The 25,220-nt window shown below is 34.9% G+C and overlaps 1 protein-coding gene across 1 annotated transcript in view; it reads right to left on the minus strand.

The window, feature by feature from the left end:
- The window catches only part of LOC136034504 (collagen alpha-1(I) chain-like), a 104,926-nt gene that overhangs the window by 13,497 nt on the left and 66,209 nt on the right, over positions 1–25,220 (minus strand). The window contains exons 13-19 of the mRNA XM_065715723.1: positions 23,100–23,268; positions 20,196–20,347; positions 18,771–19,031; positions 17,843–17,896; positions 15,969–16,085; positions 13,977–14,168; positions 5,566–5,767 (exon numbers count right to left, since the gene is read on the minus strand). Coding sequence (XP_065571795.1) covers positions 5,566–5,767; positions 13,977–14,168; positions 15,969–16,085; positions 17,843–17,896; positions 18,771–19,031; positions 20,196–20,347; positions 23,100–23,268 — 1,147 coding nt within the window. The remainder of the gene's footprint in view (positions 1–5,565; positions 5,768–13,976; positions 14,169–15,968; positions 16,086–17,842; positions 17,897–18,770; positions 19,032–20,195; positions 20,348–23,099; positions 23,269–25,220) is intronic.

Genomic DNA, 25,220 nt, shown 5'->3' on the forward strand with positions numbered 1-25,220 from the left:
GGTTTCTTCTATATGAACAGCAAAGCGTCCCTGGTGATAAAAAAAAAAAAACAAAAAAAAACAAAAAAAAAAAAAAAAAAAAAACAACGAAGACTTGAAATAAGTATAAAAGTTAGAATAAAAAGAAAAGCAGGTGAAAAACAAAGAAAAAAACGAAATGACTTAAGAATTAAATAAAAGTAGAACAAAAAAATCAAAACTCAAATATACACTTTAGCTAACTATCTCAAAATCAAAACGTGACTAAAATTTAACCATCCAGTTAGCAAAAGTAGAAAGCCCAAATAATTACTTTGTTGAAAAGTGTTTTTTTTCTCATTAGCATCAATAGTAGCTTTATTTCCCCCTTGCTTTTTAAGCTTTTGGACTTAGCATAAAGCCACGTTTATTCCTTGTTTTTCTGCTTACTTTATTCCTTATTTTTCGTCATTGTAGGGTTTTTAGCTTAAGGATTTTATCCATATATTTGTCATCCGGGGCGAGTTATTTTTAGCTTTACGTCGAATGGTGTTATGTTAGTTGAAATTTTAACCGTTTGATTTTTCGCTCTTTAATTTCTATGGTTTTCAGTACAACATTAGCCAAAAATGCCTTATTCTACAGGAATCTTTTAGAAGATGTATGGAATTCTAAAATATAAATGACATTCAAAGGTAATTTCAATTTTAAATCCAAGGAACATTTCTATGATAGGATATAGTACAGTTACAGATTTAGTAAGACTGCAGGTGTTGACTTTACCCTTAGGTTTTGGTTTATTCACTTCATGTGTACAAATATGCTCCTTATTTTACCTGTTTCCACCCTGGGTAAGAAATATTCTATACCATTTTTTTTAATTGTTCTGCTGCTATAACGATTAGTAAATTAACGATTCAGGGTGTAAATTAACAATTGAAAAAAAAATGTTTTAATTAAAAGACGATGTAACTAGATGCAATCCATTTAAAGCTGACTTAGCTATGGAATTTATTCCATCCTCCAATTATTAGCTAATAATTTTAGTAAACAATTATGTTGGGACTGTAGAAACAGAATTGTTAGTTACAGAAGCTGTTTGCTAGCATTTCGCAGAAACGTAAAAGTTGGACAGGAAATTTAGAACTACTAGCTCAGAAACAAACTTGAAAATTTCAAGGTTTTTTTTTGGGGGGGCAAGAGAACTTCAAGGCAGAGAAAAAAAAAATTTAATGCAAAAGCTCGCGGACCATAGCGAAACATGAAATACAACAACAAAAAAGCTAAAAAAAACACAACTTCAAATAACACAAAGAAAAAAAGATAGAAAAAAGCACAATAAGGTTAAAATAAAATTGAATGTCTACAAACCTTAACAAATTATCTGCTAAAGCATAATTTCCTATGTTTAACCCCTGTATGAACGACACAACAGTTTAATAGCACACGCGTTCCTCTCAGACATCTGCTCGATTAACCGACACTCGCTCCCGAAACTCTTCCGAAACATTCATTCCGCAACTCAGACAGCTTGTCACACTCGCAAACAAATGAAAGATATTCTCATTTACACATCCATACATTTGGCAAAAGTAGGGACCGGCCGCCAACCTAAACATTCCCATAATTTTTCTCTCCCTAAATCCAAAATATCCCTCTCACCAACAACAACTTTCTAAAATCCTTTCCATTCAACCCAAGTCTAAAATAAACCTCCTCCTCCAACACTCTATAACACATCCCTTTAATGTTATCCCTCTATTTTATCCCTTTAATCTCACGGCGTCAATAAAGTTGATAAAGCTGTCCACAAAGTTAATAAACCGTTTTCCTCGCATACATTTGTTGACTTTATTGCTTTCGGAAAAAAGATAGAGCTTTCAAGAAAGTCTGCGAATTTCAGTCAATAGCAGAAGTCTTGTGGAAAGTTTCAAATGAACCACACATCAAGAAGTGTCCACATATTTTGGGATTTTGGATTCGTGTGGAATGTTGGGTGAATAGAATATAGGGTATGGTAGGGGTAGGCAAGTAGTGGAGGTGTCTAAACGGGCATATTCTATTGTAGCTGACCAGGGAATTCAGAAGTGAGGGTGCCAGATCAGAACACCTGACTTTCTTGGTTTGTATTCTAGTGTAAGCTGGGCTATCTAGAGAGGATATTAAGTGAGTAGTATTTGTAGAAGTAATTTTAAGTCACTTGGGGGAATAAGTTGGTTTGATGGAAGAGATGATGGAGAATGGGACGGAAATTTTTTGCGTTTTCTGAGGAAGTGTGATGGGTAATTTTGGATTGGATGAGGGGGATGAGCCTTGGGTAGGATAATTGTTTGGCAAATGGGTGTTTTATTGTTACTAGAAATATGACGCGGTTTATTTGTGTGGGTATAGCCCATTGTGAGGGTATTATGTGATGACTTTCTTTGTTTGTTTGTATTAGTGTTTTTGAATGGGTTTCTGTGTTTTAATTGTTTTGATCAAAAGTTTAAATTGAAGCCTTTAATTGTATTGGTATATTTTTAATTTTTTTGTATGTTTTTTTGTGGCCTTGGCCCTGTGGTATTTTTTTTGTGTCAAGCATACTATACTATATAATGGCATATTGTGTATGCTTGTTTAAATATTTTAGTGAATTCCAGTTCTTTGCTATGAAAAATTCTTCTAAAGTTAAAAAGGTGAAACTCTTATGAGAGTAGGACAAACTTTTTGGTGCGCAATTTCACGATAAACTTTATTAGCTTTGATAACGCCGTGGGAGCCTAAACTCATTTTTCTTCATATCTCATAATTAATCTCGCCAAATTGTTTGAGTGTTAATGAAGAAGCAGTAGGAGGCGTTATTGAAATGTCCACTGTATATATTAGAATTTTTGAACCATAGTTGGTATTAGTAGTCTGTGTATGTGGGTTTTTTTGTGTGTGTGTCTCTTTGTCCAAAATTATATTTATTTTTTCTTATTTGTTCGGTTTGTTTTGGTAGTTTATAGCTAATTTATTTTGGCAAAATACTCGTTTTGTGAGTTTAATTACTCAAAGCTCATTCAAAATTGGCTTAAAGATTATGGAAAATGATTTCTATGAGGCTTTACTGAAAAAAATACAAACGAATGTGCATTGTCAATTTAATATACATATGCTCATATTTATTCTTTAAATATTAATTAATTTTAGATATATTAAAGTTGTAAAAGTGAAGACATTAGAAAGCATAGGGGTTTTGTAAAATGGTACTAGAATTTCTGATTACCAATCCGATGAGTCCCTCTGAACTATTTATGACCACCTTTTCAATAAAAACCTTATATTTCCCCAGGGCATAACTTACAACTTCTGCCCTGAGGGCTGTGGAGGAGGTCATTCTCAAAGACATGGCTTCCAAACCCTTTAACTCTGCCAAACAAAGCTGATATCTCAAAATTTGGATTGGAGGTGTTTGGGGAAGTGATGGGCGGTGAGGGGGCGGTTGCTCTCAAATCATTTTGACTCTTGATAGGGGTAGAATAACTTCCAAATCAAAAGAGTCCTATCTGAAGTTTATACGACCACGCACCCAATGAAAAACCTTTTATACCTCCATGGCATAACTTATAACCCTTGCCCCAGGGCTCTGGGGGTTGTGTCAACCCTGGAAACATTGTTATATGCTCTTTAGACTATTTTGAACAAAATAAATATCTCACAATTTCAAGCAGATGCTTTTCGTAAAAAGAGGGATAGTCGGGGTGTGGGAGCTAGTTGCACTCCATCACTTTTGACTCTTAAAAAGAACCAAAAATCTGAACAGGGGCACTATAACTTCCAATTTCAAATCAAATGAGTCCCATCTGAGGTTTGTATGACCACCCGTTCCATAAAAACCAAACATACCCCCAGAGCAAAAGAGAGGTCGTCGTGGGCGGGGGACTGGTTATCCTCCATCACTTTTGACCCTTAAAAGGGAACTGGAACTTCCAATTTTCAACCAAATGAGTCTTCTCTAAAGTTTATACAACCATCCCTTCCATAAAAACCTTAAATGCCCCCGGGACATAACTTACAGCCCTTGGTTTGGCTCTGGGGTTATTTTTCAACCCCAAAAGCCTTGTTATGTGATATTTGGACTATTTTGAATAAAATAGCTATTTAAAATTTCTATTGGATGTATTTCGAGAAAATACAGAATGCGTGTGGGGGGGGGGAGGCAGCTGCCCTCAGATTACTTTGACTATTAAAGAGGGACTAGAAATTCAAATTACCAATCCAATGAGCCCCCTCCGAAGTTTATATAACCACCTTTTTATAAAAACTTTATATACCCCCAGGGCATAAATTACAACCCTTACCCTGAGGGCCATGGGGGAGATTTCATCCTCAAAGACATAATTTTTGGACTTTCCCACCATGTTGAACATGGTGGGCTATCTAAAATTTTGATTGGATGTGTTTGGGTTAATGATGGGCGTTGGACGAGGAGGGGGGCTATTCACCGTCCAATCACTTTCGACTATTAAAAAGGGCGCTATCCCTCTTAATTTGCAATCGAACAAGCCTTTTTTAAGTTTCTACGACAACTCCTTCTATACGAAATACCATGGTTTAAAAAAAAAAATTGCATTGTTGATTGAGTGGGAACATTGTTCTTTACTTTGGCAGCGTTATTTTGCTGCCTATGATTTACAAATCTTATCTTAATAAAGGAGAACTTTTTGCGTACTTTTCTTTATTTTATTTTTTTTTTTACTTTATTTGCGTACTTTCTAAATTTTTGCGTACTAAACAATTAGAAACACATTTTCATGTACAATAAAATAAAGAGATTCTGTCTATTATGGGAAAATTTTTAGCTTGGATCGAAATATATTTAAACCGTTAATTGCGACTGAAAATTCAAATAAAATTAAATTGTGTTTACCTTTTTTTTCTCTTTTTTATTCTGCTGGATAGTAGTTTTTAGTATCAGTATTTAATTCCTAGTAAACCCACATTGAAGCATCAAAGTATTCTGTCTTATCGGTTTTCTAAACCCCTTGGCTTGGGTATGATCTGTGACATCATTTAGCATCGCGCACATTGCTAGCAGCCTCTTTTTTGGTAATTCTAAAAATTATTGGAATTCGAACTAATTCGGAGGAAAAAGAGAGACCCTCCTCCAGAGAATGGTTAGGTACCCCCATTCATCATATTTTGTTTTGTGACGTCATACCCCAAGTACAAAAGCTACCTTCAGTCATTAAAGATATATGAACCTATAACTTCGTAATCAAAACCCTGTAATATAAGATTTCAAGTTTTTAAACTGTAACTCACCTCTTGTTGACTTTAGCACCAAAAATCACTGTGTAGCAAGCAACTTTGGGAAATTACACCACTTTAGAAATTGACCGTAATGGTAAACCTGACCTTAAGTTCTTAAAGATTTAAAGGTCCTTGGGGTGCACCCAATTAACAAGTATGAATAAAAGATTTCCAATTTTTAAACTGTAACTCACCTCTTGTTAGCTGTAGCACCAAAAATCATTGTGTAGCACGCAACTTTGGGAAATTGCAGTACTTGAAATTGACCGTAATGGCAACCCTGACATTAAGTCCTTAAAGATATATCGAACCTATAACTTTGTAAGCACTCACCTCTGAGAACGGCTGCACATATATCTTTCAAGTCAGCCTCACTATAAGTTTTTCCAGGCATACCTGGAGATCCTGGTATTCCAGGGTTGCCTCTTGGACCAGGTACACCTTGAGTGCCTGGAGGTCCTGATGATCCAGATATTCCAGGAACTCCTGGCCGACCTGTCATCCCACGCATTCCTCTTGCTCCTCTCTCACCAGGCTGAAAAATAGTGTTTGCTAGACATAAGTTCATCAGGTGTCATCTAAAGAAACTTAAGTGATCTAAGTATTCCCTAGAATTCTTAATTACTTTAAACTTATTAACAGCATTCAAATTTGTTTAATGAACACTATTGTGGCATGGAATTATCTAACTGTTCAATTAGACGATAGTAATATGGAATTTAATTATTTAAATTTGATTCAAATTTAATTATTTAAAGTTGAAATTCAAATTTTTTATCTATTGGATTTCCACTTTGGGGTTTCAATAAATCCAAACGACATTTGTAAGCGTATTTTTCATCGGATTTATCATAGAAGGGTGCTTTTAAAAATAGTGTCAGTGAAATCTGATGTATACTATTCCAGAAACTTTTCTAATGTGTCTTTCGGATTTGAATCTATTGTCATCAACAGGTGCCGTTTAGGGAAGATTAGTTACCACTGTGAAACTATTTACCCTATTCCCCATCAAAATATCACTAACAGTTAGTAATTAAGTATATAGATTAAGTCAAAGATCGCTTCAATTGAAACAATCAATATTTCAGTCTATGTCACTTGCTTGTTTATGAGGAGCTCCCGAAGAACCTATTTTATTATACACCTGGTGCGTGATATCTGTTGAGAACATCCATATCCACAGTTGCGAGAGTAATATATGGACAAAATTTCAAATACAATATACAAGTTTCAAGTTCGTACCATGACCCATTTATTGCGCTTTAATGAGCTTATCTGCGTCACGATTGTTTACTCAGTCTCTATCCGATTGCAAAGTGAGGGCCAACACTAACAATAAAAACGATAATCTATTTGTTTTTGTTGTTAGGTGATGCGGAGATCGCTTGTCTTCGTGTGAGTACTACTTCTTATTTATTTTAGCCTAGACCTAGCTCAGTAATCTCTAAAGGATACACATATAGTGTTAATTTCTGTTTTCCCAGTTAACGGTCCTCTGGCCCTTTTGTAGAGTTGTAGAGTTTTTTTATATTTATTCAATAAAAAAACTTAAAAAGGTATTAAATTACGAAATCCTTTATTATTTGAACAATTTCTTTTCCAGCGTTTTTTTTTGTAGTGTAACGAGAGAGGGATAGAGGGGGCAGCTCTTACACACGGAATGACCTTTGTTCGTTTTTAGTTTCAACGCGACTCCATACTTTCAGTTGAAAACTTGTTTTTGTATTCCATAATTTCTTAATGCCCCCACCCGTGTAGAATTTTTATAGGAGAATTTCCCTCACATAAAAATTCCTCCCGTTAAAGATTATGCGGACAATGAAATGCACTCTGTTAGGCATTTAACTGCAACAGCAGTTAGATATCAGTTGGAGTTGAAGCAGACGCATCAGATATAATCACTTATTTTACTCAGGCAAGGATAATGTTCGAAGAAGTAAGTATATATCATCATGTAGTTTTTAGGGTCTTTAGCCTTAGAGATTTTATGTCTCTTAGCTAAGGACTAAGGGGCAAATTGTGCTAATGGCAGGAAAATCTGAAAGAAGGATTTTTTAACGTATATGCATACAAAAATGTAGTTTTTCCGATGTTTCTAAATATGTAAAAGTTTAAAGCTGCCCTTCAAAAGCAAAGAGCCTGAGAAAGTTGACCAGGGTCGTAATTTGCTATGGGACAGACCCCAGTTTGCCCCCCCCCCCCCCAGCTGGAATTTAGTTTCTCTAAAATTTGGTCAAAACTAAAATAAGCCTGCACAATCCAAGTATCCACAGAAGCAGGTCAGTTTTCTTTAGTATATCTTTACTTTTATGGTACTATATGGCTCATTTTTCAGTTTTCACTGTCATTTACACTTGATTTGGGAAAATTGGCTCCAACTTTGCCCCATCCGAACAGTTTATAAGTTATCTCTAGATATCAGACTATATCAGCTTTGAGCCAAAGCTGAGCCAAAAGATAAAAGTCCGAACTCTACAGAGGAATCTGTGTAAGAGAAATTCTGGTATAGGAAATGCGCCCAGCACCAACTTTTGTGTTCTAATGGCTCTATAGATAGCAGCTACTATATGGCTCATTTTTCAGTTTTCACTGTCATTTACACTTGATTTGGGAAAATTGGCTCCAACTTTGCCCCATCCGAACAGTTTATAAGTTATCTCTAGATACCAGACTATATCAGCTTTGAGCCAAAGCTGAGCCAAAAGATAAAAGTCCAAACTCTGCAGAGGAATCTGTGTAAGAGAAATTCTGGTATAGGAAATGCGCCCAGCCCCAACTTTTGTGTTCAGCAGAACTATTGCTGAATAATGAAGATCCTATAAGACCATTTCTGCAAGATTTACTTAAACGCCACTATGCAAGAAAGGCGCGAACACTGAGAAAATCAAAGACTTGTTTGATTCGGGTTCTGAAAATGAAGAACAAGATGATGATGCAGGCTCTAGCATTACAAACACCCTGATTTTTAATTGACGTTATTTTCGAAACCAAGTAGTGTCTCTGTTGGATATTTGCTAGAATTATTAAACAAGGATCTGAAGCAAAACACAAAACGCCTTACAGAACATGAACACTGAGAACACACACTCAAAAAAAAACTACCCTTCATTTCTCTAACAAAAGAAGCCTTATTAAGATGCTTAGGATTTACCTCAACAGCAAATCGGACTGCTCATACTCCTGACTACAAGAATATAAACAATTTTAGATATGTTATAAGGAAACATAATATACTTCTAAACAAAATATGGACATCCATCACTAGAATTAGTTTACTTCTTAAGTTGTCAACCCGCTGCTTCTTAAGGCGCAAGGAATAGGACAAAATTTTGTATAAACTATATGCTCCGAGGTTATTCTTCAAAATACACATGGAAGGATTTCCTTGTTGAAGAAAATGTTACTTCCAAAAAATCGTTTGGTTAATCGTGTTCAAGTTAATTGTGCTCAGGTTAATCGTCAAGCTTCGATATAATTTATTAAAATTTTAGAAAGTCACATACAAAAAGTCTAACTGGCCTTAGTAACAAGGAAAAGCGAGAGTCCAATAGAATGACTATAGAAAAAGGACTCAGTAGTAATGTATGCTACCCAAGCGATATCCCCCTTGCCTTTAAAAGTAAAAATATGAACCACTAATAAGGGAAAAGTATGTCTGTCGGGAAATTTTGACTTCCAAGTGGAAGTGTGATATCTATGGAATATAATCGAAAGTTTTAGTTTTTGATGCGTCTCAGATAATGTTCCGAGCATCACGACGATACCAGTCTCTTAAAAATAAACTGAAATCACTTTAGGGTTTTTTTTTCCAATCATATCAGGGCGTAAGATCCAGATCTATGGACAGCAATATGGAGCAATTATGGAGCATTAAAACAGTAATCAGTAGTACAATGAGTGATAAGTTACGTTAATTTCCAGATCACCTTGTAAAAAAAAATCTGAGAAACTTGCTAATATCTAGTTAGGACAAAACCTCAAAAAATGTTCAAACAATTCAAGAATACTCAGAGGATTTGTTGGAAGGTAGATTACACCTTTTGTTGTGGAGGGCATCAAAGAAATTTATTTCGTATATGATAAAAAAAATTTTGCCACTGGAGCAAAAAAACTTGTGCAAAGCATGGTACAGTCGCCTACAAATGTCTCATGTTCTGCAGACACCGGGTTATCTGGACACCGCAAGAGTATAAACTGGACACTAGATTTTACTTCCGAATAATTTTTGTTAAGGTTTCACAAACCCTTCTTGTAGGTGTGCAAATAGCAAGATTACGGAAACCCCCACCCTCCCTCACAAGCTATGAGTCACACCTGCACTTATGCCAGTCCTATTCTGGGCTGAATCTGTACCTGCTGCTACTACTTCTAACAACTACCTGTAGCACCAATCCGCCTAAGGTCAACACAGATGCGCACTTCTCCTCCATCCCAATCTATTCAAAGCCCTCCTCTTTCACCCTTCCAAGGAGTTCCCATTTCCCTTAAATCTGTCCCTACGAAATCCTCCCACCCTATTTGGGGGCTACCTGCTTTTCATTTGGCCCTGGATGGATGGCCGACAAGGACTATCTTCGGCAATCTGTTATCCTTAATCCGCAGAGCCTGTCGTTGGTGGGCAAAAAAGAAGTCGTTTGTTTGGATCTTCTCCGGTGACGTACGGTGGCCGGCCTTTACTTAGATGGTAGGTAGGTAGGTAGGTAAATTTTATTTTATCCACAATACAAACATAAATAAAAATGACAACACTAATAAATTATTGCAGCAAAAAGAAAGTCCTAAGGACTTGTGCTGCAATTTCATATTATGATTTACATCTTATAAATAAATATCTAAACATAACATCTCATGATTAACCACCTAGCCTATCTTATATATAAAAAACAACAACACATACACATGCACAAAATGCAACAAAATAATCCTATTAAATATTATTTACCGGTATTCAGCCCCTACCCCACACCAAGAAACTGCAAAAAAGACATCAAAAACCTCCTGCCCTTCAAAATCTATTACTTAAATAAAATGTTTTCAATTTATTTTTAAACTCATATAAAGTGACAGACTCCCTGATGCCAGCCGGCAGACTATTCCAAACAGAAGGCCCCAGATTACGAACCACATATGATGATCTAACTGTTTTTCTTTGTTCATGGCTTAAAAGTTGTGAATTTCTTGTATCATAATTATGGTACTCCTGATTCATGGGAAAATAATCATGAAAATACTCAGGGCATGTATGTTTCATGCTCTGGAACATAAAAATTGGTGCCTGGTAGTCACGAATCTGACCAACATTTAAAACATTACACCGGGAAAAGCTAGCAATAGTTTTGTATTCAACCTGCTCTTTTATGTCCCCAATCAATCGAATGCTTTTATTTTGTAAAATCTGGATCCTTTTATAATTAGAAAAGAAATTGCTAGCCAAATGAACACAACCATAATCTATATAAGGATGAACAAGGGAAAAATAAATGATTTTTGAAATCTTGAATGGAAAAGTTTTCTTTTTACACGTCTCAAAATTCCTAGACTCCTAGCCATTTTAGCACCAATGCTAAAAGCACCAATGCTTTTTTCCGACTAATATTATTATCTAAATAAAACCCCAAATACCTAATTTCAAAAACTTGTTTAATGGGTAAATGTCCAAAAAAATGTTATTATTATCATTAAGTAGTAACCTACCTGTTCTACTAAAGATAATGTAATTTGTTTTAGATGCGTTAACTGCTAGGGAACTACCTACTGTAAAACTGCGCAAACGTGCAAGTGCTAAATTAGCCTTATTTACAACCTGCACCAAACAACTACCAATTACTGTTATCGCAGTGTCCTCCGCGAAAGAGGTCAGCGCTTCAACTCCAACATGTGAAGCCAACGAATTAACATAAATAAGATAAAGTAAAGGTTCCAGCACGGAACCTTGAGGCACTCCAAACTTAACACCGAACTCTCTGCTTAATATATCTGATAAAGCAACTTTGATAGTCCGGCTATGCAAATACGACGAAAACCGCTTTACACAAGTACTACCTAACCCAAGCCCACTTAGTCTACTTAAAAGAGTATTAAAATCAACAGTGTCAAAAGCCTTACGGAAATCTACAAAAACAGTTAAAGGAACCATATTATTTTCAAACGCATTATCAACAAAACTTAAAAGATGGTGTACTGCATGACTAGTGGAATGTTTACTTCTGAAACCAAACTGTCCATTATACAAAATTTTCTTCGAATCCAAAAAATCATACAATCGTTTATAAATAACTTTTTCATAAATTTTACTAAATAAAGGTAAAATGGAAATTGGTCGCCAATTACAGGGATCTGAGGGGTCCCCACCTTTACATAAAGGTATGATTTTAGACCGTTTCAGTTCCGACGGGAAATGTCCTTTAACCATTGAGAGATTAATTAAATGCAGTGCACGTTGTGTCCTCAGTGAAAACAAGCAGTTCTTTCGTCTCTACAATTTATCTGAAGGTGATTCACTGGTGAGTAAGCTTACAGAGTGCAAAACAATCCTAACCGCTCATTTCTTTCTTTTTGCGTTCGAAGTCGTTGGCCCTATTTCAAGGTATCTCCGAACAGAAGCATTGGACTTTTTGACGGCCTGGAAAATGGTTTATAAAGCAAGAAAGAATCTAGAGAGCATTTCCTTCGAAAGCGTCAAAGAAAACGCCCTCAAGTTCGTGTCAGAGATTCAGGGCCTTCTAGAGACCACTTCATTGGACCTTAAAATCAGCTCAGAACTACCAGCTTGTCGTGCTGCCAAGAAAAAGTGCGTTCCGAGAGAAACGGCAAAAGATTCTCAACTTGGAGATCCGAAGCAGCGATTTCAAGTCGAAGCGTTCAGGTTAGTAATTGATCAAATAACAAACATTTTGAAAGAAAGATTTTCAGACAACAAACAGCCTTTTTCCAAGGTATATTTCTTGCAGCCCATTACGTTCAGCCTCGTGCGTCAAGGTGAAATGCCAGAGTCGGCCTTTCGAAACACTTCAGAGATGGCAAAGGTTTCTCATGACGAGCTGAGGTCAGAGCTGAAAAGCTCTGCCTCAGTTTACGACAAACTTGTTAGCACGGGTCATAAAAACAGCCGGGATAGGTCCCGGTCTGATGAACTTGGATCTGAATGTGGAGAGGCTGATGTGTGAGACTCAAATTCTTGCGGTTCGTGCAACAACCGCATAATTTGCATGTATCGGCTGTTATTAAGGCTCAATGTGTACCCAACAGCTTACACTTTGGTTTTTCTGGCCTACGAATATCTGCTGACACTTCCATTTTCTTAAGTCAGCTGAGAAACATCCTTTAGAAAACTGAAGCTCTTTAAGACGAGATTCAGAACCACAATATCAGATGATCTCTCGGAAGCATTTCTGTTGTTGTTACATGAGCTGGAGCAGCTTGATTCGGTACAGTTTGAAGATGATTTAGAAGACGTGAAAAGTAATTCGAAGACTCTAACAATCCTTTTGTCAGTGGAGTAGTTTTTTTCCTCTTTTAGTCCAGTTATTTTGTTCTTTATCTGATCAAAATATATATCTTGTGTTCTGATGGAAATTCGAAAAACTCTCAGCGGTGTTAAGCATCCTTCTGAAGATGACTAATAACATGAATGTTCTTTGGCCAAAATTTAAATGATGAAAGTGAAAATCTGAAAATTTTATACAACTGAAAATACGACGCCGCTCTCCCTTTGTGTGAAAACCTGAGCAACAACGAGTCCACCCGAACATCAGGGAGATCGTCAGGGGGTCAGGGATCGTCATCCCGATGTCAGGGAGAATGTCAGGGCACAAAAATGATTAGTGGTATCAGTCTTCTTCCTACTTTAAGCCTACTTCTTACTTAGAAGGCAGTACTAATTTGCTTGGCAGTGGAAATTTCGGCGGCAATGAAGTCGATCCCAATTTTCACTCATTATTCGAGGTCTTTTCTGATTTAAGGAGTTTTTCTACCGTCCAAAAAAAAACTATTAGCTAACAATTTTCCCAACAATAGTGTTTCCGCCGTCCAACTAAAACTGTTTGCTAACATTGTTAGAAAACATCTGTAACAAATCAAATACTTGTTGGATAATTTATTTCTGTTAGTTAACCATTGTGTTTCCGCCGTCCAAACAAAAACCAGTCAGCTAACATTTTTAGCAAAGAGTTTGACAGCACAAAAAACCCCTTAAACATGAAAAACAACAAAACGAATTCCTTTTATAAGGAGGGTTATAGGTAGGGCCACCTAACACAAATGCCCTCTTAACTATTCGCTCCCAGTCCACCTCTGATGTTATTTAACTTTATGCAAAATGCTATATTTCCCCAATAAAATCTGGTAATGCATGGCAGTTTTTTGAAAATATTTTGCAAATTTATGTGGTCACACAAAGATAACTTGCTAAGTAGAACAATTTTTCTATGTGAAATATGTGAATAGGAATCACTTTACTCTTAACCACTTGAATATTTCTTTGCATATTAACCCCCCTAAAAATTGTCTGCCCCCTAGAAATTGCCAACGGAGGCACCATTAGGATAGACTACTGCTTCAGTATGTCATTTTACCATGAAGCAGCTAAAAAATTTAAGTATTTTATACGATGAAATATCATTTATGAAAATAAATGCTTTTTGTATGAATAACAAGCCTTAAATATAATACTGTTTAAAAAATATATTATTATTCTATTCTTTTTAGGATTTAAGAGCTTTTTATAAAAAGGAAAAAAAACTCACAATTCCTGGTGGACCTGGTACTCCTTGAGCTCCTGTGGCACCAGTAGCACCATCACCTCCACCGCCTCCACCTCTGACAAAAATAGCTTCTCCAGGAGGTCCAGGTGGCCCAGCTGGGCCAGGAGCACCCTGTTTGCCAGGGAAACCCATGTTGCCTTGTGGCCCAGGTGGTCCAGCAATACCTGGACTTCCCTACAAAAAAAGAAAATGATCTTATAATTTATAAATTATAAGAAATATTTATCAGTTGTGAAAATACTTGAAATAACAGAATAGGTTATGAAAGACAATACGAACAGAGAAAGAAGTATAGAATACGATATCAATAAGAAAACACAACATTAAAGGTACTAGAGTACTAGAATTTTGTAAAAGGTCGTTGTGATAAGGAAACATACAAAGGAGGCAGAATGCCCCCATCTATAATTTAAAAGAAAATCACCACAAAAAGGAAATGAGAAAGATGAAAAGGAAAACAAAAACAGAAAATAATTATGAACTATAAAAAATATTGATCGGGTGGCAACATACGTGAAAAATTGGAATTAAAAGAAAGTCGACCATGGACCTCAATACGAACAGAGAAAAAAGCATAAAATATGCAATCAACGGGTTAAAAAAAAAATACTATATCTAAAAGATGAAAATTATTAATTTAGAATTTTACAAATACAGAAGAGAGAATAATTAGGACTTATTCCCATTATTACTTAGGACATCCTCATTAGTACTTATAATCTTCTGTATTTGTATTATGGAAAGGCAGTGTGATCTTCATCATAATTTAGAATTTCCTTAACAAATCATTTTTAGGGATTAAATGAAAATCATTGCGAAAGGAAATAAGAAATAAGAAAAAAAGATAAAAAAAGAAAATCACTTTAAACTATGAAAAATGCTAAAAATGCGTTTACATATGTGAAAAACTAGAATAAAAAGAAAGTCCAACATAGGAGAAAATAGAAAAGACCAAAAACCGAGACGAAAACAAGGAAAATGCAATCAACGGGTTACAACATATACGACATATAAAGGTAGAAAACTATCAATATAGAATTTTGTATAAAAAAAAATTGAGACCGGAAAATATATAGGGAGCGGAATCCCAACCCTTTTATAATTTAAAAGAAAAGCGTTACAAAAGCAAATAACGAAGAAAGAAAAATACAAAAAAGGAAAAACAAAAGTGAAAATCATTATAAAATATAACAAATTTTGATCAGTTGTCAATATAAGTGAAAAATTAGAATAATAAAAGAAAGTCAAACTTGAAAGTCAAAAAAAAAATCTTATTTTCAATTATTATTCTGCGTAAAGATAAACAATTGTAAGACTGATTTGCAAACAAAATAATACAACTGAGTCACTATTTGACAGTTGCCAAGAATCAGAATTAGAACTTTTTCTAAGACCAATTAAGGTCAGTTTTCTAAGTCGTCATATAGTTTGCAATTCAAAACACAAAAAGTGAATTTTTCGGACACCATTTTTAGTTCTGGGGTGAATTGTTTTTGATCAAAATCAGAAGGATTGATTTGAACATTTTTTAATCAATGAAATGTTTTCCACACGGTCTGTTATGGGCTAAACAACCAATTACATTTAAGTTAAATTGTAATTTTTTTCAATTTTTCGTTTTTAGTAATATGGATTTTGATTTTTTTTTTTGAAAAAAAATAACGTTTTATTCACATCCCAGGAACTGTAGAAAAAAGTAAGAATGATAAATTACCTCCCAGTAGACCTGCAATTTAAATCACCAATGAAAAGAATAAACTTAATTCTACCATTTCGAATATTATTTTCAAATAATGCATCACCATAGTTTATAGCACTTTGTATAGATTATACATTTGCCACTTTATTTATTACAAAAATCCACTCATTTCACAAAATATTTCATATTTTGATCTTACTCATTTTTTAAACCTATTCCTGCCATAGCAGGAATTAAAAGCTACCAGCCTTCCCCTCATAAAAGTCAAAACTAACCTGAGGACCAGGAAGTCCACGGACACCTTCTGATCCTGTTAATCCTTGGTCACCTCGATCTCCTTTAACACCAGGGTTTCCTGTTGCGCCTCTTGCACCTGGTCGACCATCTCTACCCTGAAAAAAGGTCAATGATGAATTACTAAAGAATAAACATAGAGAGCAGTAGCAAAATTAATTTTGGCATAAAATAATGACATATGGCATGAAATTACAACGTAGAATAGTGTTATAAGCTGTCGGAAATCCACTTTTGAACCAAATCTTTAGAAAACTGATGAACTCGACAGGGTTTGTGAAATAAATACGCCACCTCAATATTTAGAATAAATTAATTGTAGAACAACCCCTTTAAAGGCTGTAAACTACAAAAATATAAATTACACATTTTTAAAAAATATTAGATCACCACTTCTAATTCCAACATCACCACTTCTAATAATGATATACTTAATTCAATTATGATATTGATGAGTTCAATATCCCAAAAATACATAAGGGGAACATCCTCGATTTTAAACAACAACCCTCACGACTTCTGTTTAGTTTCTAACTGAAATACAATAAATGTTTTAATTCTTTTTCAAACAACCCCCTTAAGCAAAGAACTGACAGCTCTGAAAATAGGCGGAGTTTTGTCAGTGATTACGGCATAGTGTTTCAAACCGTTAATTCCTCTGAATGGAATCATTAATCTTGATACGGCATAAACAAAGTTTTCTTGTATTGCAGGTACAAAAATTTTAAATTCATTAATTTTAATGTTACCTATGAAATGCTATTAGAATAAACTTACCTAATTTCAGAAAAACGAGGGAAACATCCTCTAAAAAGGGGAGTGATTTCATTGAAAATTATACCATTGAATTCAGCACGTCCAAAAAGTTTAGACGGGAGGTTTCAAGCCCTATATACAAAAATACAAAATGTATTCACTTTTTATTTCAGGAGCGTGGACCACATCAAGCGGCTATAGAATTTTAGAGGGATCCTTCATGGAGATATTTAGATTTTTTTTAGCCATTTTTAAGCAGCAAAAGATATTGTTTTACAGTGTTTACTGAAATTTGGGATTTTGGGGACAACATCACACTTTCCCGTAATATTTAAAATAATCATGACTGTGATGCTAAACGCCCACAAAAACTAAGTAATGAAATTGAATGCAAACAATGAGAGACGTTTCACACTTAAAATGCATAGAAATAAATGAGGAGACTGTCTGCACCCCCGGCCGAAGGTAGAAAATCGGGAGATTGGTACTTGCACCAAATCAAAGAAATTATTAGTTATGATAATTTTTCAGTATTGATTGATGAATCCTGCGCTATCAGTAAAGATGAAGAGACACTCAAATCCGTATCTACTTAGTGTTATCCCATGAGATAAAATTATTGGACATTCAACTATGCTGAACAAAATTGGTACCTCAATTTTTACCGGATTATCTATAAATATTTAATATATTAGCTTTTACCAGATAATTAACGGAAACAAAACTTTGATTCCGCCAGAAGCTGTGTTTTTTTTAGCCTAGGTCCCAGGCTTTAGCCATGGAGACCAAAGGCCTATTGGTTCCATCTTTTCTAATACCAAAGGATCTCTATCTTTTCTAATTCCAAGGGATCTCCATCTTTTCTAATATCAAAGGATCATCATATTTTCTAATACAAAAGGTCCTTTATCTCTTCTAATACCAAATAATCTCCATCTTTTCTAACATAAAAGGAACTCCATCTTTCAAATACCAAAGGATCCTACAGAAAGTCACAAATTAAAAGTTAGTTTAGAGCTTTGATACTAGATCCTCGTATAAAAATTAGTCTCAATTGATTTGGCCTCAGAAAATTCATTTTGAAATGTTTTGTACTTACAGGCGGTCCTTCTTGTCCTTGAGGTCCAGATTCTCCTTTCATTCCAGGCTGGCCCTGGAAAGTAAAATAGTTTGATTATCACTCATAATTTTTTTTTCCGCCAAGTAAGAATACAAGCAAAATAAACTTGGATGTGCTATTTGGTCATCTACGAGTCTTTGCAGTTAAAAATTACTATTGATTTTAAATAGTTACCATCTTTAAAATTTGGTAGGCTAGTACTACTTAAAAGCTAGAATATTCAACAGGGAATTTATATCCAACAGGTAAAAAATATCTTACATATGTATCTGTTACTTTTTCTTCCATTATGACACCCTGGTCACCTTGACACCCGGTTCCAGGACTGGGGATATTTTATATGAGCAAATTAATAATTCATTCACAACAATGTCCTTATCTTATGATTATCTTACTGAGTTATCCTAATGATTTTTCATTATGATATTTATGTATCATTTAATATCACATTATTGATTACATTATATTTTTTTATTATATAACTAATGATTTATTTCTTTGATTTATCTTGTCTTGATGGTTTGCCACTAGTCTTAGAAATTCAATGATTACTCTTACTTCTCAATAAATGGTAAGTATAAATTTGGGTATATCAAAAATATAGACCATACGAGAGGGTACCAAACAGAATTTACTTACTGTACTCCAGCTTTGGGTAGGCGGTAAAGCTACATTAAACTGGGTTGATTTCCAATCAGGAATAGTGACATTAACAAGTTCCATCAGATATATTTTAATTCTTTCGAAAACAGTTTTTAGAGTTAATTTAATTTACGTGTTGATACGCCCGTGTTCAATTTATATGCTGATTTAATTACATATGTTTAGGTTATACGCATGTTTAATTTGAATGTTGCCTTAGATAAAAGCCTTAGAAATTTGAAATTTTAATACAGGAGATTCTTACCGGCTCACCATCGGGTCCAGGCTTTCCACGATCACCTTTTAGTCCAGGGAAGCCAGCTGGACCAGGAGGGCCAACAGGCCCAATTGGTCCCATCTCTCCTCTTGGCCCTGGCTCTCCCATCGGACCACGGTCACCAAGCGGTCCTGAAGGACCTTGTTCACCAGGTTTTCCTGGGGTACCTGCCGGACCAGTAGAGCCTATTGCTCCAGCATCTCCCTTTTCGCCTTTCTCGCCAGCTGGTCCTAGAGGACCCGGCTCTCCCTGGAAAAAGACATAAATAAAAAATTAGTTAAAAGTATGAGTTTTTCAGTATTTTATACTCTTCTAACCAGACAATATTTCTAACAGTGAAAGAATACATCATGTGGAACAACAGACTGGAGCTTAATTCCTTTATATCTATCCTAAAAAGTATCTTGGGGAGTAGATGGCGACCAATCTTTATATTAAATAAAACATTTATCAGAAATAGGATTTCACAACAAGCAGGAGTGCCATTCCATAAAAGTTTACCTGAGACCTTGGAATTTTAGTACTTAGCTCGGGAGTGTTGAGGAAGTATATATATATTAAACGTATATTTTCAGACACGAAGTATTTACATTATTGTTATTAAATGTTTTGATATTTTAGGCAATTGAAGATATTTTAAATTCTCTGTGGCAATGCTGACGACAAAAAATAAAATTAACTGCGAATTCTTATTGGGTTAAAATTTTTTGTTTAGACTATAAAAAGCCTGTGATAAATTGTCCCTGGTAAATTGAAGGCTTTATTGTTTTTATATTTGGATTTGTTATGCTTTTATTTTGTAGTCCTTTTCACCTGTTCATAGTTCAAATTGCTTTTGAATTTTCGCTATTATTGTTCTGTTTTGTGTTTTCCACGTTCGCTAACGACACCTTGTAGCTTAAACAAACATATTAATACTGAATTTTTCTTCTTTGAATTGCGCTTGCCTAAAGTCATACTTGTTATTTTCTGATTTATATTGGCAACTTCTTGGGGGGTGTAATCTCTTTTGCAATTTAAAATGGGCGTTTGATCTTTAAACGTTCTTTAAATGAATACTTTTTCAATAATCTACTGCTATGGACTATGAATGGTGATACAAGTTACCATTCTTCTCTGGAAGAAAAGTGAAAAATGTCATATTTGTTGATGCTAACTTTACGGTTCTCATGTAACTAAATTGTTGTTTTTTTTCGTATAGGTTACTATACTTACATGCTGTTAAAGTTTTTTTTATTAATATAAAAAACTATGCCTTTTTTCCTCATCGCTTCGAATTTTTTATGTTATTGGAGAAGTGTCTTCAAATATACAAATAGATAAATATTATCTTAACACAACCACTGAAATGTTTCTGCTCAAGCTTTTCAATTGCTTAAACAAAATTATCTTGAATAAAAATTAGAAGCTTACCTGCGGACCCATTGAGCCCTGTGCACCTGGCAACCCAGTTATGCCAGCAGGTCCGGTATCGCCTCTATCACCTTTTACGCCTGATACTCCTTGCAATCCCATTGGTCCTCGAGGACCATCAGCTCCCAAATCTCCTTTGGCTCCTCTGTCACCTATTATAAAATTCAATTATTTATTCATATCACTCAATACAACTGGGCCTATTTCTTTCAAATATTGAAAAAATAACCATAAAAATATGAAAAATGTTTTTTTCTCCACAACCCCCAGTCTTTTTTCATTAACTTAAAAATTAAACTGGGATTGAATTATTGCTGACTTACCTGCGTTAAGTTGGATTCTCGTATTAGCACAAAAAAAATAATAACCATTATGATAAGAAATTACCACACTGAGATAATAATAGTAACATTATGACCTAATAAGTTTAAAAACGAAACAGGATATAGAGTAAACCAAACAAGGAATATATAGTAAGCAGTTGGTGGTCTATCGTCAAATTATAAGGCCAGGTTACAGCTTTTAAGCTGATCTAAGCATAGTGCATTCCTTTATATATATATAGATAGATAAGTGTATTTCATATAAAATAATAAATAACATTTATAAATAATAGTTATTTATAAATAAATAACAAACAAGCAAGGAAATTAACAACAGTACGAATTACAAATTCACAGAAAAAACAAGGAACTTTTCCGGATTCATTTAAGAAAGCAAAGGTGATACCACTGTATAAAAGCTCTGACCGGAGTGATTGCACGAATTACAGACCAACATCTATTCTTTCAGGCTTTTCTAAATTAATGGAGCGATGTTTTTATAATCGAGTGTATAATTTTCTTATTTCGAATGATTATTTTTCAAAAAACCAGTATGGGCTTAGAAAGGGACATAGTACGCAGGACGCTATCCTGACAATGGTCCAATTTATTCAAGAATGTCTTAATAAAAAAAAAATGATTCCGGCAAGGATTTTTTTTGGATCTTGAGAAGGCATTTGATACGATTTGTCACGAAATATTGTTATTTAAATTGAGCCATGGCGGGATACGAGGACAAGCGCATGATTTTATCGCATCTTACCTAGCAGGTCGATCCCAAGTAACAATTATCAATAAAACAGTTTCGGATCCATGCTTATTGCCCAATATTGGTGTTCCTCAGGGTTCAATTCTGGGACCACTGCTCTTCCTAATATAAGTAAATGACCTTCCATCAGCAACAGAAACCGACAGCCTGAATGTCCTTTTCGCCAATGATACTGCATCAACACTTGCTGGGAAGTCGGAAGATGATGTCAAAGAGAAGCTGTAAATTATGTTTTCCCAGCTGATTGTATGGCTAAAAGCTAATTTTTTGTCATTGAATGCCACCAAAACGAAATTCATCATTATAGAAGACTTGGACACAAAGCAAAAGGAATTTCGATTATAAGTGATCAGGCTACAGATATTCGAATTCAAAGGGTAACTTCACTCCGGTATCTTGGTATAACTATTGATGAAAATCTATCTTATAAAGAACATTGTAATAGATCACACGTTAAAATCGCCCAAGGAGTTGGCGTAATGAGGAGGCCTCAGCATTTGTTCCCCTATGAAGTTCTACGACTCATTTACTTTGCCTTGGTGCATTCCCATCTTACGTATTGTCCCCTGATTTATTTAGCAACATTCAAATATCATATAGAACCGTTACAGACTCTTCAAAACCGGGCTCTTCGAATTTTTCAAAGATATTTACCGTCACCTTCTTCCTATCCAAATAAACCTAAAACTGAAACTATATATTTATTAACTAATATTTTGCCTGTTTCAGAATTATTCAGTCTTCATTCGTTTTTATTCAAGGTAAAATATGACCGCTCAGAACTCCCTTCGTACTTTCGTACGAGAAATTTTTTCCCTGAGCAGCCTGACCATGTTTATGAAACCCGTAATAAATAGAGAATGCAACACCTGAAATTAACCACTGAGAGATCACGGTTCTCGCCATATTCCTCGATCATAGGTTCATGGCATCTTTATCTACCATATATTGACTACAGTAAATCTCTCCCAAATATAAAAAAGCAAATTCATTCTATCCTTATTAATAAATTCAAGAATCAGTGATAAAAAAAATCTTAAAGTGAATACTTGTTTGTTTGATCTTGATAAGGTGGGCTCATTTTTTTTTTCCAAATTAGTTGCGTCATCGGTCACCCTCGGTCACCTCGCTTGCACACTGTTTTGTTTTGTTTTTCGGATTGATATTTGCCGAGTGTCAGTTGTTTTGTGGGTGGGTTCCCGTCTAGTGGTGAGTCGTGTATTTATTGATATTTATTTTATGCATTTGTTTTTGTTTCTTTTTTCTGTCAAATAGGTGTGCTATATTATTTTACCGGGTCTTTGTCAATCGACCTTGTGTCTCCGGCTTGACCCTTTTTTATAGTGTGTGTTTTTTACAGAAGTTTAAATAAAAATCTTGAATCTTCAAAAGGAAAACCGCCAAGCTGCGGTTCACAACGAAATAATAATGAAATAAGGAAATAAAGAAGGAAATAAATAATAAGAAGGAAATAAAAGGAAAGGAATAAAAAGGAAAAGGAAACAATATTTCAAAAGGAAAAGGATGGCTGGTCCCCAGCCCTCCATTGCACTTCCTGGATGAAGGGCCATGAAATGAAGATCATCATCGCTGATAGGGATTGTAGAGTCCAATGCTATATTCATTACCTGACATTTATTACTGTTCTTAGTAGTTCATAATATAGTCCATAATAAATAGTCCATAATGTCCATAATAGTTTTTTTTTTTACAGTAAAGCATTGTTGAGAACAAGAAGAAAAACAACTATATCACATATATTCACATCTGAAAAAGTTTAACAGATCTCAGCAAAATCCCAGTAAATCGTACCTTTTTCCCCTGGAGCTCCACGATCTCCTCTTTCTCCTCTCTCCCCAGGAACACCACGTGATCCAGGAGACCCTGGCATTCCAGGATCACCTGGTGGACCTTGTAAACCTTGTGGTCCTGGAGCAGTCATACCAGCACCAATGCTGACACCTGGTGGTCCTGGAGGGCCCTAAAATATTGAAAAATTAAATTTCAAAATATTTCAATTAAAATCCTGGTTTTTTATCTTTAACATATTGAGTACGAATACTAACGGCAATTGGGGGAGGGCAACTGGTGGGGTATACGAGTGTTTGAGCTATAAGTGCAGAAGGTGTTTTGGTTGTCGGTATGTTAATTAGAAATGTATTTGAAATATGCTTGTTTTTCTCAACACATAAGGCATTTTCTGCTCTCACAGCAGTTTTCACCCTTTTGTGGATTCAAAGAATCGTAACTTTTACTATTAAATACTTAAAATACTTGTTACCAACTATTTGTCAAAGCAGCTTAAAGAAAGTGAAATTAAAAAATATAGGTCTAAACTATAAACAGAAAACAGTAATTGAAAGAGTTAAACAGCATTTAAAGGTTAAAAAGGCATAATATAGGTATTATTTCTTAAGCTAAAAAATTAATAAAAACACATCTTTATTTTAATTGAAAATAAGGAGCGACATTAAAACTTAAAACGAACAGAAATTATTCCATATATGAAAGGGGCTGTCCGCTCCTCAATGCGTCCCTCTTTACGTTAAGTCTTTTATTGTTTTATAAAGTAGAATTGTGGCAAAGAGTCAAACTTTAGCGTGTGAAAAAAAGTCAAAATTTAGCGCAAAGAGTGGGGCGTTGAGGAGGGGACAGCCCTTTTCATATACGGAATAATTTATGTTCGTTTAAATTTTAAGTCGCTCCTTACTTTCAGTTTAAAAAATTTGTTTTTTTATATTTAATTTCTGAACGTTTTTTGAATCAATGCAGGTTTTGAAGATTGCTCACTGTACATAAATAATTAAAACGAAATTTGCATATTAGTTTTACTTTTTTCAACCCACTAATAACCTGACAATAACCTAAGCTTGATTTGGTTTTTTAAATAATGCTGGGAAATCTGGCGCCTCCTTCATGGAAAATTCCCTTCCCCCATAAAAATTCCTCCGTAAAAAGATCTTCCCACGTAACCTTCTCCCCCCAACCCCTCACCAGAAAAAAACCCTGAAAACGTCTGTATACAATGGGCAAAGTTCACAACTTTCACCCCATCCGCCGAGGACTGTAGGGGATTAAGTCATCCTCATAGACATAGTTGTTAGATTTTTCGACTATGCTGAACAAAATATCCATCTCAAATTTTGATCCTTGATTTTGGGAAAAGATTAGCGTGGGAGGGGGCCAAGTTACTCTCAAATTTTCTTAGTTACTTAAAAAGGGCACTAGAACTTTTAATTTCTCTTCGAGTGAGCCCTCTAGCAGTATTCTAGGACCCCTGGTTCGATACAACCAAACTTGGGAAGAAGAAGAAAAAAAACAATAAACACGCATCTGTGATCATTCTTCTAGCAAAAAAAAATACAAAATTCCACATTATTGCAGATAGGAGCTTGAAAACTCAAAAGTTCTATTCTCTGATGCGCTGAATCTGATGGTGTGATTTTCCTTAAGATTCTATGACTTGTAGGGGTCCCCCCTTTTTCCGAGGCAAATATTCTCAGGCTCGTAACTTTTGATAAGTAGGATTAAAAGTTACTATTTCATACTGATTTTAAATATACGAAACTTATCTATTTGAAATCAGCATAATAATCTGATTCTTTTGATGTATCTATTGGTATCTAATTCCGCTTCAGTTACTGCTAAGCCGGGTCGCTCCTTACTTACATTTACCACGTACGTTACCACAGTTATGTACGTTACCATGAACTGTTTGATAAAGGAGTTTAATCTCATACTCTGAATGTTTGTTAGATCTTGCGTAACAAATTTCATCAGCATTCATTTTCCGAAAGCTTTGCAACTGCTAAATTATATTCGCAAACAATTGTTGGTGGAAATGAATTTGTACAATTTTTGTAAAAAAAAAATTGCACAGGGATGACGGAGAACCACCTACAGAACACGGATTTCAGAAGGTGTTTTTTTTTT

Source organism: Artemia franciscana, chromosome 13, assembly GCF_032884065.1.
Source record: "Artemia franciscana chromosome 13, ASM3288406v1, whole genome shotgun sequence".
NCBI lineage: Eukaryota > Metazoa > Arthropoda > Branchiopoda > Anostraca > Artemiidae > Artemia > Artemia franciscana.